At 40.4% G+C, this 13,028-nt stretch overlaps 1 protein-coding gene across 1 annotated transcript in view; it reads right to left on the reverse strand.

Annotated features, from left to right (window-relative positions):
• Nucleotides 1-11,669, reverse strand: part of LOC111868875 (casein kinase II subunit beta) — a 26,239-nt gene extending 14,570 nt beyond the window's left edge. Inside the window, exons 1-3 of the mRNA XM_023859925.1 lie at nucleotides 11,569-11,669; nucleotides 8,695-8,770; nucleotides 2,703-2,805 (exon numbers count right to left, since the gene is read on the reverse strand). Coding sequence (XP_023715693.1) covers nucleotides 2,703-2,805; nucleotides 8,695-8,766 — 175 coding nt within the window. The 5' untranslated portion in view covers nucleotides 8,767-8,770; nucleotides 11,569-11,669. The remainder of the gene's footprint in view (nucleotides 1-2,702; nucleotides 2,806-8,694; nucleotides 8,771-11,568) is intronic.
• Nucleotides 11,670-13,028: the final 1,359 nt, after the last annotated feature.

Consider the following 13,028-nt stretch of genomic DNA (forward strand, 5'->3'; position numbering starts at 1 on the left):
TTCTTATTTCGTCGATTGCGGTCCCTGCGCCTTTTCTTCTTCGGTTCTCTGACCGGCATTACTTCAGCGTCTTGTACGGGTACCTCTAGTAGTTCTGCCGCCTCAGGTTTCCTGTGCACTGAACCCGGCTTTTCATCTTCTGGACATGCCACCGTTTCTTGGTAGGCCATCGTCACTCCGACCAGTATAACAATGGGGACCACTTCTTGTTGTGCCGTCGCAGGTTTTATGTCCGCTGTGGCCGGCTTTTCCTCTTCTAGACGTACCTCCGTCATCTCTTTCTGCCAAGCATCCATATTGGTTTGCAACCTCTTCTCTCGCATGGCGGCCATCCTTTCTTGGATGGCTCTTGTTTCTGCTCGGGTGGCTTCAGTTTCTGCGACCATCTTTTCTCGCATGGCGGCCATCTGTTCTCGCCAGGCTTTTCTATCAGCCTCTGCCTTCGCCAGCATTTCGATTATTAGTTGAAAGCCCTGCTCCTCCATTTTGTAGCAGTCAAATACTCGATACACAATAATCCAATTATTTGTCAGGCGTGTTTAAGTTCGTAAAAATTCTGACACCAAATTGTCACGTGTCTTGAGATCGAATCTCGTCGGTCACGTGTGTAAGTTCAAATCCCACTTCTGACACCAGTGTAACGTGTTTCGTTACAGAATACGCCGTAGAGATCGTTAATTGGTTTATTGAACAATCTACAAATATCGGCGACAAATAATTATCACAATGTTACGGGTTTCCACACTTTACATACCCTACAACAAAATCTCTTATCACTATCTTCAAGAGTCTTCACGTATTAATAACGCGGGAGCTATACAAGTCTCCCTGAATTACACACTTCAGAGATGACTGGTTATCACTGGTTATCGCACACGTGTCTGTAGCTCGTAACTTGCGAACTGAGAACTCGTTGATAACGCATTGACTCTCGCTTGCTGCTCAGCCGGCTTTTATTCCGTTCGCTGTTGCTAGTGTGACGTGGCGTATAGCCTAGGACGCTGTTACCCCTTTGTGACGTCACCGCTGTTCACTAGCTTTGCATAGCTTCAAGGTTGCGGGGACTCGGCTAACGTCAGCTCCGCTCGGCTCACTTCAGCTCCGCTCGTGACGTCACCGCGGGGAGAGTTTCGGGGTGATTACTCGCCTATTACGCGAGTGCTACGTTACCGCTATGTGCAGCTGGGGAGGTAGGGGTCAACATGTCACAATATATATATATAAACCTTAATGTAATGGCTATATAAATGAAAATACAGATATATGAACTCTGATAATTGGTCTTTGAAAGACTTTTTGTCTCACAATTTTATAATGACATGGTTGAGATACTGAATTTTAAAGAGGGGGGGGGGCAACAATCAATATTAAACACTGTTGTCGCAAATTTAAATGACTGGGGACTTTTGATATCCCAATGTGAGAGGTATGACAAAGAATATACACACTTAACTGGTTAACAAAGTTTCATATGTTATGAACACTAATTCCTTAACACTGTGTGGACTGATCGCATGATATCATGATTTTAGGACACGTTAGGTTGCTCTGTTGCCATGCAGCTGCATGACTACTGCCTAATAAAACTCCTGAATGTTTGCTTAGTATTCGGTAACATTACCTCGCTGTTATCTTAACCCATTCCAAAGGAAAATGCCTTTTGTCGGTCTTCAAGCTGTATGTACCAGCCAGTAAGTTAGTAGTGGAATATGCATCAAGGATGAATTCTCCTCTGATGAGCCAGCTTATGTGCCTTGTGAGACATGTAGTGATGGTGACTCAGACAGTGGCAGTGGCAGTGACAGGGGACAACAAAGAATTGTGGTCACAGAGAGTAAAAGTGACAGTAGCTCCGATGAAAATGCGGGTAGGACCATTGCGGGGACAGCAAAAAATCCCCCTCTCCCCCCCAAAAATACAAAAATCTAAACCCTGATTCAAAACTGAAATACAGAGCATTTCTGATGAATGTGACAAAGGCCTGGGCTGCAGAACCAGAGTCAGACACAGACTTAGCACGACTGGGCCCATCAACTCCCACCCCACGCAGGCCTCATGTGGACCCCCCAGGGTGACTCGAGTGATATGTGGAAACATACCCTCGTGAAAACTGTGAAACGTGAACATTCCAAGGGGAAGAATACTTCTAGGCAATGCAGTGTTTGCACAGTTCACAAAAAAGGAGTATGACTGTCTACACTGCAAGTTCTGTGTAATGCCATTTCACAAAGGGGGATGTTTCCAGAAATATCACACTCTCAAGCACTTCTGGGAGCACTGGTAAGTGTTCTCCAAAAATTCTAGTTCATAAAATTAATTAGATTTTATATTAATCTTTAAAGTGAACAGTGCACAAGTCAGTAGGTCTAATAACGCCGGTCCCCAGGGTGATTTCACTATTTAAATCGCCGGTCTGTGAAGCGTTAACAGCACTCAGGGCCCTACATTTAGCGGAGCTAGATCCACTCCCACTTCACAGATGTGTGCATCCACTGTGTATTATTACTGCTTGTAGGAAATTACTGGTAAGTATGGTGGTAGGGTGGTGTCAAATGATACAATGTTCAAACCAAATTTTGTGAAACTCAGTCAGCTATTTCAAACGCTGAATGGAGGTAACACACAGAGTATGGTAACTCACAAATGTACTTTAGTTTCTCAAGACCAGAGAGTAAGCTACACAAGATGTGAACAGTACTCACCTGGTTCGAGGTCTAGAATCATGTCCAGAGCCTGTCGATAATGTGGCACTTGTTCGTTTAAGCCTGTCAGGTTAAATTTATCTTGAATGTAGTCTTCATCAACCTATTGACCATAAATCACACATTCAATACAATCTATGAGACCTGAGGTTCTCAAGATAGTGTATATCAACACTACGGTCTTTTGGGATGTGATGGCATCAAACCCGCAAGGCTGTTAGTCTAATAAAATACAATCTGTGTGTGTAGCAAATACACTTGGACACTTGATCATTGCTCATTGCTATGAAGCAGGTACATCTATCCCTGTTAGCAGGATGTGGAGGCCCATAGGGTTGTGAGACAATGAGGCTCCCACATTTTCTAGACAGTTGGCTCACACGTGGCGGTTAGGCTGTCATCCTTACGTGCCAGCTGGCTGCCCTTTACCCCCAGTAAGATTCTTGGCACTCATAATCTGTTAGAGGCTGAGTCAACCCCAGGGCCATAGTGTGGCCGGAAGGATTAAGTCAATTGAAAAATCCAATGACCTCATCAGGAATCAAACCTGCAACCTTCTGGCCTGTAGTACAGTGCAACAAACTATGCTATCAAATGCCCCCTCTTTAAGAAGCTATAATATAAATATATCAAATATGATATAATTCCAGAGATGCTCCAAAATTTGAAAGCCAAATTTATTAAAGAGTACTGTGATTAGTTACTATAGGATTCTGACGATGGTGTATAACACACAGAGATATTGGGTTTTCGGACTTTATCCATCGTCCTGGTTTTAAGATAACTAAGAAAAACACGACATTTCGGAAACTGGATCTGTTTCCATCCTCAGGTAAGGGAAAACACCTATTCTGTTGGGTCCCTTAGAAAGAGCTGGCCTCAATCACTGGACCATTGATTTCTAAGGGTTCAACAGAATAGGTGTTTTCCCTCACCTGAGGACGGAAACAGATCCAGTTTCCGAAACGTCATGTTTTTCTTAGTTATCTTAAAACCAGGACGATGGATAAAGTCCGAAAACCCAATACCTCTGAGTACTATGATGTGTAGCAGTCGATCCAGTCATCCATGCCCTTTTCCTGTTCAAATGACATGTGACAAAACCTGGCAAATACAAAGCTAAGTCTTGCGTTTAATTTTGGTGGGTTATTTTATGACGCTGTTAGAATCTAAACTATGCAGTGTCAAATGGTATGATGAATGATGAAATGGAAAGGATATGGAGAAAAGCTGTCACTGCTTAATTGAGGTATTATCCTAGTATTTTACAGAAGGGGCTTGGTGAGAAACACTACAAAAAAATCCATTAGAATAGCAAGTGTTTAGCCAAGATTTGAACTGAGCACCTCCAAAATGTGTTTCACGCATTATCACTATACTCACCACCTCAGTGCTTAGTTTTAAGCTTGCGCTGCTGTTCCTTCTGAATATTTCTGCAAGGGGACTAGGCTGACTGCTTGAACCACAGTACCATGAATAATTCTTTTTAGCATGTTTCAACATCCTTGTGTAGCAACCAAATTATATCATATATCTGACGAAGGCTGTGCAATGCCAAAATATACTGTGAATAAATAAGTGGGAATAATGTGACAGTGCGGATGGTCATGGTAGCCGAGCAGTCTAAGGCATGTACTGTCTTTGCTTGCTTGGAAACCGTGATTGTGGGTTCGAATACCACTCAGGGCATGGATGTTTAGTTTGTGTGTGTGTGTGTGTGTGTACAGGCAGAGGCCTTGCGATGAGCTGATCACACGCCCAAGGAGTCCTACCGAATGTGTAAGATCTAGAAAAACCGAAGTGAACGGAGAAGTTCATGGAGGCAGGCCTAGGCCCACTGGGCCTGTAGTGTCGGGGGGGGGGAGTGATAGCACAGGACATTCACAAAACTGTGGAATGTTAATCTGAATCTACTAGCTTTAATCTGTCACAGCAGCTGTCACAAAATCTTTACGTACAACTATCACAGTGGTGACTATGAGCAGTATTTTCTGTTGGGATGTTATGCTGAGTCTACTGATATGTCAGTTGAATACACAGCCTACATCTGCTTGCTTGGCTTACTCTTCAACCCTGAAAATGGAGGCAGTACATTCCTCTGAAACAATTGTAAACTCCTGCCAGACCACATGATATAACGTTCCAACAGACATCACTCTTTATATATATATATATATATATATGTAGAGCCACTGCAGGAATAGCTCTTCACCATTCACAAGTGAGTATCTGTAGCAATACAAAACAGTGGATAGTGATGCATCACACACTTCTATTGAAGTAACTGATATTGCCACTAAGGATCAAGTAACATGAGATTATCAAGACAGTATATGTAAATTTTTGACTGAAAATGGATACAAAGTAACCCATGAAGATCCTAAAGATGTGGACTCTTGACATACAGCTGCCTCTGTCAGTGTTTCAGTAAATATTTTTCAAGTGATTAAGACCAGGCCTGCACAAATTTCCTATAAATCCAACAGCCACCTCCAACAGCTAGTCACCAGAATAAAGAAACAAAACACCTTGGATGAGAAATTTGCTCATTTCTGTTAACAAAGGACAACTGAAACATAAGGGGGCTGGCCACAAATCATTTGTCTGTTCAGGTAGAAGTTCTATGCACAATTCATAACCTAACATTACAATTTCTCTTCAGTTTGATTTGAATAAATTGTGGAACAGCTACAGTGAAGTGATCTTATGCCTTATGTGCCAGCCCACACATAAATTCTGAACCCAGTATTAGTACTGTTACTTTATTTGGCCTGAGTGATAAGCAGTCATGATTCATTCCTGTTTCCTGTGTTGAAATGCCACATGCGAATCACACATCAGACAGGGTTATTAAGAGGGGGAGGGGGAAAGAAGGTAAATTATCAATGAGACAATGTTTGAAAGTAGCAATACATTTAAATACTCTCCTTCAAAATCTCTCAGATTTCTTGCAAAGGTGATTGGGGTTTCAAAATAATCAGCACAAACTGCCACAAAACTCTGTGACCATATAACATAACAGTGATGCATAGACTGCAACCATGTGATCATGCAGACAGTGAGATTTTGTAACTGGTTCATTTAATCTGTTCATGATAGTAAAATTGATCCTCATCTGACAAAAACTTGATTTCATTTACATGGTGAAGTGAATTAAGACAGCAGCACATACTGGGGTCTGAACAATCTGAGACTACTACTACTACTACTAATAATAATATGTTCCACAATATGATTATGAAATTGGTGTACTGCCCGAGTACACGCAGAATAACTGAAACAATTATCTTGAAGGACGAAATTAATTAATTCTGACAGATATTCCACCCGTTCAGAGGATAACAGATGAAAAGCCTGTATGCATTCTTCAAACAAGAATCTTCCACCACTCACACAGCTAGGGCATCCATGGGTGCTTTGAGGGAAGTGTTCAGGAAGAGAAGAAATAGTTCTTTGTGGCCAGCATGCCTCTCCCAGAACTCTTGCGACTTCTAATTATGCAAAGCCATAAACAAAGTGTTCACAGATCAAACACTCACACACAGCTGAAGATCTGAAGGGAAATGCCCAAAAGGGGAATTCCGTCTTCCCAAGAACTTCAGTGTGTTAATACACTTTTTGTAGAAGGCACAGGAATATGACAATCTTTTGGTGGGACTGATAAAAACATAATTAAAAGGTAAAGTTGCCCCTGTGCTTAACTAACTAAGCACTACGCCATGAAAGTGTATGGGAGAGTGGATGTATAGATCCACATTTACTTGACCTCGGCACTGGCTGGAGGTGAGCGGTCACCTTTACAACCCTGATGCCTTACCCCCAGGGAAAGATCCCCATGTACCAAGTGGATAAGAGGTTGCATGGACCGCAAAGCCAGTCTGGACGATGTGGAGAAGAGAAAATTCTTGATCCTACCAGGACTCGAACTTCGACTCCTTGGTCGTCCAGCCTGTAGCTAGTTGCTATACTGACTACATTATCCTGGTTCCTGACAAAAATGTAATTATGATCTAAGAAATCATGAAATATGTAAAACTGGTAATAACAAAATAATATTCCATCATATACCATTCCTATATTGTCACACTGATGGTAACTGTGCACACATACTAGAATATATACAGTGAGAACATCTGAAGGCCCGCCGCAAACCATCCAGCCACTTGGGCAGAAGAGCCAAATGCTATTCAGATCAGCTCACCCTAAAACATCAGGACTAGTGGAGTGATTGGGAAACCCCACAACCTATACATTCCACATTACAGACACTCCATGTTCCCTCCTCTGTTCCAAATGCATTTCTGGCACCTTCATAAAATGACAATTTCAGTATATTGTAGTTCCTTTTCAGAAACACAGTAAACTAGAAACTTGAAACCTAAACTTTATACTGTGGTTTCTTGTTCAAGACATTCAAAAGACTTTCAAGGAAAATGCTCAAGACTAGAACCAATTTCATCCAGCTTCCCGGCATTCTGAGTTGGTTCTTCCTTCATCCAGTAATTACCCTGTTTGTCTTAATTTTAGGGTGATAAAACTGACTAGTAATTATCGGGGAATATCACTGCTATCAACTTCATACAAAATTTTATTCAATATCCATCTCTCACGGTTAAGACCATATATGGACGACATTATTGGGGATCATCAGCATGGGTTTTGACATAACGGATCAACTGGTGACCAGATTTTTGCATTTGTCAGATACTGGAGAAAAAAATGGGAGTACAATGAGAGAGTACATTAGCTATTCATAGACTTCAAGGAAGCCCATGATTCAGTTAGGAGCAAAGTATTGTACAATATTCTGATAGAGTTTGGGGTACCCATGAAACTAGTTAGGCTGATTAAAATTTGTTTAAATAAAATCTGTAGTTAAGTCCTTGTGGATAAATACCTGTCTGATGTGTTTCCTCTCCAGAATGGTCTAAGAAAACCAAGTGGGAATGAAATTAAATTGGACACATCAGCTGCTGGTGTATGCGGATGATGTGAAGCTATTGGGAGGTAACATAGATACCATCAAGAGAAACACAGAAACTTTAATTGGCACTACTAAGGAAGTTGGTCCAGAAGAAATTACAGTGGAAACAAAGTATATGTCAATGTTGATGGCTAACAAATCCTTTGAAAATGTGGCACAGTTCAAATATTTGGGAACAACAGTAACAAATAAAAACCTGATTCATGAGGAAATTAAGAGGAGATTAAAGTTGAGTAATGTCTGCTACCATTCAGTTCAGAACCTTTTGCCTTCTTGTCTGCTATCTAAAAACTAAAAATTAGAATATACAAAACTATATTTTCCTTGTAGTTTTGAAATGAGATGATATGAGGTTGGAGAGAACTCTATAATGAGGAGCTTCATAACTTGCATTGTTCACCGAGTATGATTAGAATGATCAAGTCAAGGACGAAGAGACAGGCAGGGCATGTAGCACATATGGGGAGAAAAGGAATGCATATAAGATTTCGGCCAGAAGGAAAGAGATCACTAGGAAGAGGTAGACATACATAGGAGGATAATAATAGGTTGGGTCTCAGACAATTAGGATGGGGTGGTATGGATTGGATCGATCTGGCTCAGGATAGGGACCAATGAAGGGTTCCTATGAAAACAGTAATGAATCTGTGGGTTCCCTAAAATGCTGGGAAATTCTTGAGGAGCTAAACAATTGGAGGTTTCTCAATAAGGGCACAGCCCCATGGAGTTATTTAGTTAGTCTAATGGGTGTCAAGAACCTCCAAGTCTGGAAGTTGTAGGTCAAGGTAAGCCTGTATTTAACACCACTAATCATCTATTAATAAATCTGGTTATTATTTATGGGTTCACAGCTTTAGAGATGCTGCTCCAACACAGGTAACACCTGTCACTGAATTCAGACACTATTTAGTTCATGACCAAGCATACTCCACAGTAATTTGTTGGAGCTATCTGGTCACATGAAGAGTCAGCATAAATTGAAACTGAACAGGTACATAATGAACTTACTTCACAGAAGAACTCATTTCCTCGAAGGCCGCAAAACCAGGAAATCCACGACACCTCCTCAGAACTGCTCATTTTCCTGAAATCAAAATATTTATTCCACTATGCAAATCTAATTAACTGTAATATATACTGGATCTGACTTCAATTTATGTCACCTATTTGGCAAACGTTAAAATAATTTTAGAATAACAATTTCCATAATTTATCATTTAACGTACATTTCCAACACACTGCATCAATTCCTCACGTAAATTAAACATTTTATTGATTAAAATTATCCACACAAACATGCTCACATATCACAAAAGCAGATTTTCTGACAGTTCATACAGTATAGTAACTAGGCTATGGTTTGGGCAACCAAGGAACCCGGGAAGATTTCTCTCATTTTTACGGTGTCCAAACCACTTCTTGGGCCCAGGGCTTCTAGTCTGACGTGTCTTTGGAGCTCTTCCCCTGGGGGTAAGGTGGCAGGGGCCTTTAGCTGACCACACACTTCAATTGATGTTAAGAATGTATGGAGCTACACCTCCCTTACCCATAGGTCTTCATGGGTGTGGTGCTTAATTAACCTTTGATATACGTAAGTAGCATACATGGAGCAATATTACAGAAGTAATGCATATTGTGGTGGGGGGGGGGCAGGGAAAAACTTAATGTTTAAGAAGTCACTGCTTGGGACAGCGCAGTGGGTATAGTGACTGGATACAGGCTGGCTGACCAAGGGGTCAGAGTTCTAGTTCCTGTAGGGTTAAGAATTTTCTCCACATTATTCAGACCAATGGGTACTGGGGGCTCTTTCCCTGGAGGTAAAAAGTGGCAGGGGCGTGAAGCTGACCACTCTCCTCCAGCTGGTGCCAAGGTCAAGAAAATGTGGATCTATACAACCACTCCCCCACACGTCTTCATGGTGAAGTGCTTAATTAGTTAAGCACAGGGTCAACTTTACCTTTACTGCTCCATGTCTACTTGAATATTATCCATCAGTCTCTCAGTGTTCAAGACAGATGCTCTTGTAGTGGCTTTCATGCTGAACTCTGAATATATTTCTTGTTCCCACCATCCAACTGGCACGTCTATCATTACTGTATCTATTCCACTCTGTTCTCTCAGATCCATACGGTTTTCACATTTCTTTATAAAGATACAAGCACTTCAGGTTAACCTTACAATTTTATTTGGAAGTGCTTGGTTCATATTTCAGTCCAGTGACCTGCTATCTGACAGGTTTCCATGGGTTTCTTCACTATCTACAAGTGCTAGGATAGTACCTTAAATTACACAACCAATTCCTTCCACACTCTTCCTGATTCATTATTCACTAATCACCATACCATTCAATACTATATTGTCTGAGTTATGCTCTATCTATGGCTCTACACCCCTTTGTTGGGCTTTGGCCGCTTTTTCAGTTTCTTGATCTTTTACAGAATCAGTAGGAATCCTCAGACAGGGGATCAGCCCATTGCAAGGCTGCTACCTGTACACAGGGCAGCACAAACACACAGTAAACGCACACAGATATCCAAGCTTCAAGTTTGATTCGAACCCATGATCCCAATTTGAGCAGGCGAAGACCACATGGGCACTGTGATCAGCTGAGCTAATGACAGCACTGATAAATAAACCACAAATAGATAGATACCTTCACAATCTTCGGTGTTTCAGAAGGTTGAGGAGGCAATGAAAAATTTTTCATACAAAATAACTAACAATACCAGGCCTTATTCCTTTTTAACTTCAGTATGAACATGATGCATATTTTGCTAACGGTTTTCGTGATTATTAAAATTTTTAGGCATCACACGAATTTATAGGTTGCAGAAATACTATTCCACTGCTAATTTTAGTTTTTGTGACATGATAATGTATTTGGTTTTATCTATATTTACTTGTAAAAGTAACATTCAAGGTTACTAGTATATAAAGGAATTCCCAGTGAATTTATATTTCCACCTTTAAATTAACATCACCAAAAAAGTAACCAATGCTGGCCATTCCAGTGCAGCTCCCTTATTCTAATGAACTATACTGATATTCTAGATACAGACAGTATTTGTTTAAAATGACAGCAGAACAGCATTGCAATTAAAATTTGATTAGTAAAAATATGTGGCAAATATGCTTTGATATAACACAATACAATGTTGTTTATGAATTAGCAATGATGGAAGCGTGTGTGGATCTTATTGATTACTGAAGCTTCTGAATATTTAACATCAGAGCAATGTTAGTAACACAGGTAAGAAAGTAAAATTATTTTATACAAAGATAAAAACAAACTTGGTATATTTAATATTCTGGTTCAACTAACTGCTGGACTATCAAGAGAAGTAATAAATGTCTGCTTTCCTTCACAGCACTTTAGTACCAAGCTGAGTACCTCAATAAATAACTACATACCTCTACAACCTGATTGATCAGTTTGGTTTTATTTCACTAGCTCCAGGTTTCCCTCAGGGACGTATGAGACACGAAGGCGATACTGTTAAATATCACAGCAGAACTGCTAACGGCCCATCAACATCGGGTAAATTGCAATTTAGGTTATGTGAAAGAATTTAACAATTCAGTCTTATTACTTTTACCCTCATGTAGAAACAGTGGCCATAAATATGATATAATTTCGTAAAAATGTTATATCGATAATGCTATGAACAAATAAACTGAAATTTTGTACCTAAAGAAATGTTGTTAGGCTAGGCCGACGGCCAAACATAATGACGATATATATTCTAACGAGTTTTATACGACATTTTATATTAACGACAAAGAAACAAATTATTGTTATACGCATGTTACTCGTTTTACAGTAAACATACTACGGTTCTCCACAGAAGTTATACACTTTATGTAACAACGTGAATTTCTTACCTCTTCCTAGGATTAGCCACGCTTAACGTTCCTCCAAAAAGAACTAGTTACAGTGCCATCTGCGAATAAAACCAGCGAATTTGTAAAGCTTTTGTTGTTATCTAAACCAGAAATTTCATGCTGTCGTAGTTGTGGAGGAATATTTTCCATGGGTCGCGACGGCTTGTAATTTTGTAATGTTGTACATCGTTAACGTTTCGGAGGTACATACTGCCTCCATCTTCAGGGTAAAACTAGTATTGTACATCGAAGGAGGCAGATTCTTTCGAAACATGATAGCGGCCTACTGACGCTAGTGACTATATGATGCATCTAAGGAGACAGGAAATCTTTATAGTCACGAGAACCCCGGCTTTTGAGTTTCTGAATTAATTGTGTTTAGGTGGATATAAATCAGATTATTAGGTGGAGAATAAGTATCCACAAGGGAATATAAAAGTCATTAATGCACATTTCTTTTGTAATATGTAAGTTACAAATGGATATACGTGTAGAATTTAAACAAATAAGAGTACTGATTTGAAAAATCCTTTAATTTCTCAACATAATTTCCCTGCACATTGAGACACTTGTCCCATCATTTCACAAGCCCCCAAAAACCAGCATCATAAAATTCTTTGGGCTGCTGTCGAAACCAGGCGGTGACTTCCCTTTCTGCAGCTTTCTACAGCATCATTTTCTTGGAGGATGGTGTTGCCTTAAACTTTTTTTTGGTAGGTGACGCAGGATGTTTCCACTGCACTGACACACGCTTTGTTTCGCACTGGTAATGGTGAACCCAAGATTCATCACCTGTGACAATTCGGACTAGCATATTGTGTCCTTCATCATGGTAGCGACTGAGATGCTGTAATGCCAAACCCACTCTTTGCATTTTCTGTTGTGGGGTCAGCATGTGCGCACAGACTTTGTGAAAACCTAATCTCTCATGCATTATGAGATAGGTCGTGCTGTGTGAACATGCCTGGTTCTGACAGCAGCCCAAAGAATCTCACATCATATCTTTTCATTTGGGTTTAGACCCAAAGAGAATCCATACGTATGACATATCAGAAAAGCACCCACGGTACAAACGTGCAACTGACGTTGCATCTCCCTAAAATGTTCGCATGGTTCCTTTTAAAAACAGACAAAACTTGAAAGCTGAAGTCGAAGGAAAGTGTTCAAACTCAGTTTCAATATGACCTTCCTATAAGTTGTTGTGGGAAGCTGGTAGCTGAGGCTTGGGACAGTTTGTGAACTCAGAGCAAGGGGAACTTCTGCCATTGGAAGGTGCTACCAAGCAATGGATAGTGAAGACTGTAACAGACTGAGAAGAGTTAAGTGTGTCCTGTAGTGATTTGTGTTTAACAGTGAGAGCATAATCCTCACTTGTATTACTGAGGTGTAAGAGTTCAATAAAACCAATTACCGATCCAAACCCCATCTACAGTTACTCATACAGGTGACTATATTAATTC

The sequence above is a fragment of the Cryptotermes secundus genome, unplaced genomic scaffold (assembly GCF_002891405.2).
Source record: "Cryptotermes secundus unplaced genomic scaffold, Csec_1.0 scaffold547, whole genome shotgun sequence".
NCBI classification, from domain to species: Eukaryota; Metazoa; Arthropoda; class Insecta; order Blattodea; family Kalotermitidae; genus Cryptotermes; species Cryptotermes secundus.